This window comes from Ceratina calcarata, unplaced genomic scaffold (genome assembly GCF_001652005.2).
Source record: "Ceratina calcarata isolate Rehan_Ccalc_2016 unplaced genomic scaffold, ASM165200v1 scaffold7.2, whole genome shotgun sequence".
Classification (NCBI taxonomy): Eukaryota; Metazoa; Arthropoda; class Insecta; order Hymenoptera; family Apidae; genus Ceratina; species Ceratina calcarata.
Genome location: NW_017178268.1, coordinates 295,009 through 300,611, shown reverse-complemented (window position 1 = coordinate 300,611; position 5,603 = coordinate 295,009). Strand labels below are relative to the sequence as shown.

The following is a 5,603-nucleotide window of genomic DNA, read 5'->3' as shown; positions in this document are numbered from 1 at the left end:
AAATAATTCTATTTCTACTCAAGGTTTTTGATAATGAAGACAAACACTATCTTTAGTCTATCCTGAGTACTCATTACGTAGGTCCTTACTGTCGTGGATAACATAAATATTCCAATTTTTCACGTCAAAATTTATACTCTTCTTCGAAATCGACAATTTCTCTTTGATAATGAAGACGTTACGTAAAAATAGGATTATTTATTATTATTATTGTTGAATGTAGTGTAATCAAAGGAAACATGAGTCTTGCGAATAATTTTGAGAACGTTAAGTCAAAGGTACTTCAGACCAGTATTTTGCTAATGAATTACGGACTCTTCGACTAGAAGAATAGAAAGCAGTTGCAGAAAGAGGTTCGTGCGATTCGCACTCGTAATTATGCCAGTGACAATTTTACATTTACAAATTGAATTGTTGTAATATGAACGATTATTTAAACTTCCCGTAAAAAATCGATTGCACGGTTAGTATTAACGTCAAATACCGATTTCCGATTCATTCTTGCAAGGAAAGGTGAAAAGGTTCTATTTCAATGTACTCCGGAAGTGAGGGACGTTTATACCGCGTTCGTCATGAACAGCGTGGCATTTGATTGTTAATTATAATTGAAACAAACAATTTTATTCTGTCGGTAGTTTACTTGAAAAAATTGACAATTTTAAACTAGGATCGAGGAATTTTACATATTATGTACATGTTTTTACATATACAAACTTTAAACCCTGTTACATATAATATAACTAAAAAAATTGAACGCTTTGTCATTTAAGGGTTTACACAGCCTTAAGTAGAATTAGGATCAAGAAATTTTATATATTATGTACATGTCTTTTTACATACAAAATTTTAACAACTATTATATCTAATAAATGTTTGTGAATACTTCGTCATTTAAGAGCTTATACGATTTTAAGTAAAAATAGGATGAAGGAGTTCGGAATCCTCCAGTCAACTGTATTGTAATCGAAGGGAAGAATTCTTTCCACTCCAGCCAGTCGATTCGCATCAATCCAATCGATTTTCTGTCGGCGTGGAATAAGTACTATTATCGATACATCATTGTCCTCATTCCCGTGGCAGTTTATGTACCTGCGAACGTCGATACGCTTGCACTGATTTTTCCAAACAGAAAGTAACCCGATTCTTTCGCCGCGAATTCTTTGTCTTAAACAATCACTTAGGAATTTCTGCTCGCGCACGATCGGACATTCGTACTGGCGGTTAATGCATGCAAATATTTCCAGAACGAATGGAAAATAATTTGGAGCATGAGAAACATAATGAATTATCACAATAAATTTATAATGCGTAATTAATTAGCCAGCATTATTCCTTCATTATGAATAGTTGATACTTGGAACGTGTTATTTCCTCCCCCTCTTCTCCCTGCTCGTTTAATGTTCGATTAAAATTAAATCGGGGAAATTTAATCGATTAAACTTTTTCCTTGTCGAAACAAAGGCGATATTTAATTTTTGAGAAAACGAGAGGAGTAGAAATTGTACCTCAGCCTACCAGTTAATTTCTATAGCATGCGTTGAAGGTAAGGACGAAAGGACTATCCGAGATGATCCTCAGTCTATATTCGATCGCTGCCAAAGGCGTTTCGTGTTGGCCGTAGGCGCCAATGGATTTCGTAAAATCCTTCCGCCACTGTAAAACTTGATAAAAGGAAGTGAATTCTCGATATATCAACGTTAAAATTGGAAAATTTCCTAATTAAAATGAGATTAGAATTTTTAGTGGTGGCTATATTTTATGTAACTGCATTTACGTGCATTCTACCCGCGCCGATAACGCTGCAATTAATCTTGGAATTTGCCAAGTGGAGAGCATGGGATCAAATAGTGCTATTCGAAAACTTGACTTCCTTAGGCAAGTAAAATATAAAACAGAAAATATTTAAACACCATATTTATTAATGCACTGAAGTACTAATAATTTCTGGTTCGAAGTTAACATGATTTTGCAAATAACAATGAGGACAGATTAAGAGACTTTTCCTCTTAATTAAAATACGAAGAACATTATTTTATTGCAGTTCTCAATTGCTCCTCTCAATAATTAAAATTGTTCAGCAGAAGAATAAAATTTAATTATTACAATCCAATGGCATAATTAATGGAGCACGCGACTTGCTACTTGGATGGAAACGTTTACAAAATTTGATAGCGCGTATCGTGCCATAATTATAATCGGAGGTCCCAACTATCTGACCTTTCCCGTGCGCTCCAATATTTCTTGTGGATACAACTTTGACACTTATTTTTTCTCACGCAGATTGTGTAATCAGTTATGCCAGGCCTTTAATCGGGTGTCTGACCCTCGAGGGGATCGGTGTATCAATCCAGTCAGCTATGAACCCGAATCTACCTGATGCCCTCACTATTCAAAAGCACCGCATCGGTTCCATAGTTCTTCTCGATGGGCTCAATCTCACGTCTTCTGATAACATTCTTAACGTGGTGAGACAAGTGGCTCGTAACAATTATCGATGACAATGACAGACTGTACTCGACTTTATTAATAATTAATTCATCATTGTTACACACATGTATTTGTTATTATAATTCAAGTACTTATAATTTCGTTCTAAATACATAATTATCTTGTTCTTTCTTCCATGTATTTTAATATAATGAATTATTTACTCTGTTGCAATATTACGTAGCAGGCATTAATATAATGAGATTGGCTTGTAAATAATTATCAATTACTTAATGCAATGCTGATTACAGTCTACATTAAGATATGCTGTAGATTTCACAATTTGATTAATAGATTAATTAAAGGGTTGAGAAATAGTATAGATACTTTCATTCTCATACAATGTACTAAAACATTCTTAGTATTCTAATTAATACCGCGTATATGTGACTGTACACGGTGCATAAAAATTGTACATGGCGCGACCACCGTAGTGGGATTCTAGACTTTTGGATTGGAGGAGATGTTTTATAAAATGGATCGTGAGCGAAGCCGCAATGGTAGATGCTAGTAAAATATAAAACTCGATAAAGATAACAAGCTTCATTGCTTTTAATTTTTATCAAGTACATGGCATTAGAATGAAGTTTAAAATGAACATAATTAGCAAACTTTGTAAGACTGAATTTTCGTCAGGCCTCGCAAAAGTCTCAATATAATTACTACGTGTCCTGGCTGATGATAACGGCGAGGAATACGGACACGACGATCGATACTGTGCTCCGACACCTAAACATCGGCATCGATAGCGACGTGGTGGTCGCCACACCTGCGTCATCGTACGAGTCAATTCAAAATTCGACACGAACATATTGGAACAGGTATACATAATTAGTTTGGTTTGCACATTCATTAGATAATAGAGAAATCATCAATCAATATCAATCGAGGATCGATCGATTTTTTAACCAGAAGCGTGTTAATCGCTTGCCCGGAACGGCAGACAATGTATTAAACAACTTGAAAAAGATAAATAGTCTGGTTCCGGGTCGAAAGTGCGAAATTACAAATTCATACTATTATTATTCATTATGTCTGACAAAGTTCGCATAGAATTTCAAATTTTTTAAGAGATCCTCGTCGAATATTCCATAGGACTTGTTCGTTTCTACGGCGCTACGGCGAACAGTACGTCTTCCGGGAGCCGCCGTTGAAACGGTCCGACGAGAATGCGTCGATCAATTTGAATTACACCGTCCCCGAGAACAGCACCGCCATGGTTTATCACTTTGTCCACGTGTACAAGATCCGGTACACGGATAATACTAGCCTGGTCACAGATTTCCTCGGCTCCTGGAGCCCAGACTGTTGGTCGCTGCGTAATCCCGTCAGCGTGAAGCTGCGCAGCGACTTTAAGGGTCTGCCGATCGTTTTCGGCGTGTTGAACGGGACGATCGACGGTCAGATGGACGTGACCGAGGAGAAGGCCAACGATATCGGGCCGCTCCTAGATTTCGCGAACTTTGTCACCAACAGCGTAAATGCCAGGTAGTTAATTAATACAAAATCGTAGACAAGTGACGCCTATGCTAATGGACTTAAAAAATATTTACAGTGTAAACTCTATGTTTTTTAATTGCTTTCAAGCCCGTAAAATTGTTTTTCTCTGTTCTACTGCGAAATTGGTTGAATAATCGTGTATGCAGTAGCTGGTTGATTGATGTACAGTATAGAATTGGTGCCGCACGAGAAACTGGGTACTTTGAACAACAAAGTTTGGAACAACTTGCTCGGGGACGTTGTCACAGGGGCTGTGGACATTGGGCTTGGCTACATTACCGTGAACAAGGAACGACAAGCTGACATGTCGTTCTGTCACCCTCTGATCCGTTACATGTGAGGAAATTATTTTATTAGGCACCGGGACAGGTTCGTGCGGATTTTTAGTTCAAAAGTTGTACAAGCCTTTGAATAAAAATAATTAAAAAGTAATTGAAATTTTTTGTTAGATATTACATTAATAAAACACTGTGGGAAATTTTAGAAATTTTGGGAGGGCATCAAGAAACATTATTACGTCGTCAGTTCTCTGAATCTTCTAAACCTATTTTGTCACAACAACTAATAGTACTTTGTCTACAATTACTGCAAATGCGTTTTTGTACATTTTTTGTTGTATTTTCAAATATTAACTCATAAATATTCATTAATGCTTATAAAAACTTGTATTTTGAACCTTCATCTGTGTACCCACTCTCAACAACGCATTTAAGAAGAAACAAAAAGTTGCAGAACGATTAAAAACCAGACTAATTATACTAATCAGAAATCAAACTTTAAATAAAACCAACTGCGTCTCCTGTTTGCCAACATGCGAACGAAAATTAATGTTCCAATTATAGTCTTAGAGATGCTCCAAGATTATAGTACTAATGAAAAAACCGCACAAACGTCTTCCGGCACCGGTATCTTAGTTTCTGTTCACGTCTTAATTTCTACTCACTGGTTTCATGATTACGCATGGAAAGAATAGACAAATGAGTCAGTGAGTAGAAATTAGAACGTGAAATGGAAACTTTTACTAGAATACGTCGAGATTTTTTATTTGTAACATTGAAACATGTTTCGGTATTTTTTTAAGGAGGAACATATATTATCATCCGCTGGAGACTGGTACCATGAGAGACATATTCCGGCAGCCGTTTAACAATTACCTGCTAGGCTGCGTCGCTTCGACTTACCTCGCAATATTAATAGTGATGGGATCGATCATTTATGCGGCGAGAACCGTTTTACACCACACGGAAGAAGAACGCGTCGGAATCGGCCAAGTCGTCGTTTGGTGCATCAGCATAATGTGCATGCAAGGTGTTGTTCGAGAAATGATCATACGATTTCACATTTGAAATTCTACGAACTAATTAATTACAGAGCAATCATTTGTATAATTGTAACCGCAGGTTCAGCTTGGACACCGCGCAATCCATCAGGGAAGACGGTTTTATTATTCAGTTTAATATTCGCGTTGGTAATGTACAACGCTTACGCTGGTTTTATTACTTCGATCTTATCGGTCCAAGCTAGTGGCATCAAATCCATTACTGATATACTGTCGCTTAATTTTAAATTGGGTTGCAGCATAAACGATGATGAATACATTAGGGTAAGTATTAAGT

General features: G+C 36.7%; 1 protein-coding gene across 2 annotated transcripts in view; it reads left to right on the top strand.

The window, feature by feature from the left end:
- Positions 1 to 1,640: 1,640 nt before the first annotated feature.
- Positions 1,641 to 5,603, top strand: part of LOC108630130 (uncharacterized) — a 7,033-nt gene continuing 3,070 nt past the window's right edge. Inside the window, exons 1-7 of one of the 2 annotated variants that reach the window (XM_026817813.1) lie at positions 1,641 to 1,875; positions 2,281 to 2,465; positions 3,124 to 3,308; positions 3,559 to 3,975; positions 4,156 to 4,323; positions 5,069 to 5,295; positions 5,388 to 5,590. In XM_026817813.1, coding sequence (XP_026673614.1) covers positions 1,725 to 1,875; positions 2,281 to 2,465; positions 3,124 to 3,308; positions 3,559 to 3,975; positions 4,156 to 4,323; positions 5,069 to 5,295; positions 5,388 to 5,590 — 1,536 coding nt within the window. In that variant the 5' untranslated portion in view covers positions 1,641 to 1,724. The remainder of the gene's footprint in view (positions 1,876 to 2,280; positions 2,466 to 3,123; positions 3,309 to 3,558; positions 3,976 to 4,155; positions 4,324 to 5,068; positions 5,296 to 5,387; positions 5,591 to 5,603) is intronic. The other variant, XM_018033197.2, reaches the window with a different exon arrangement.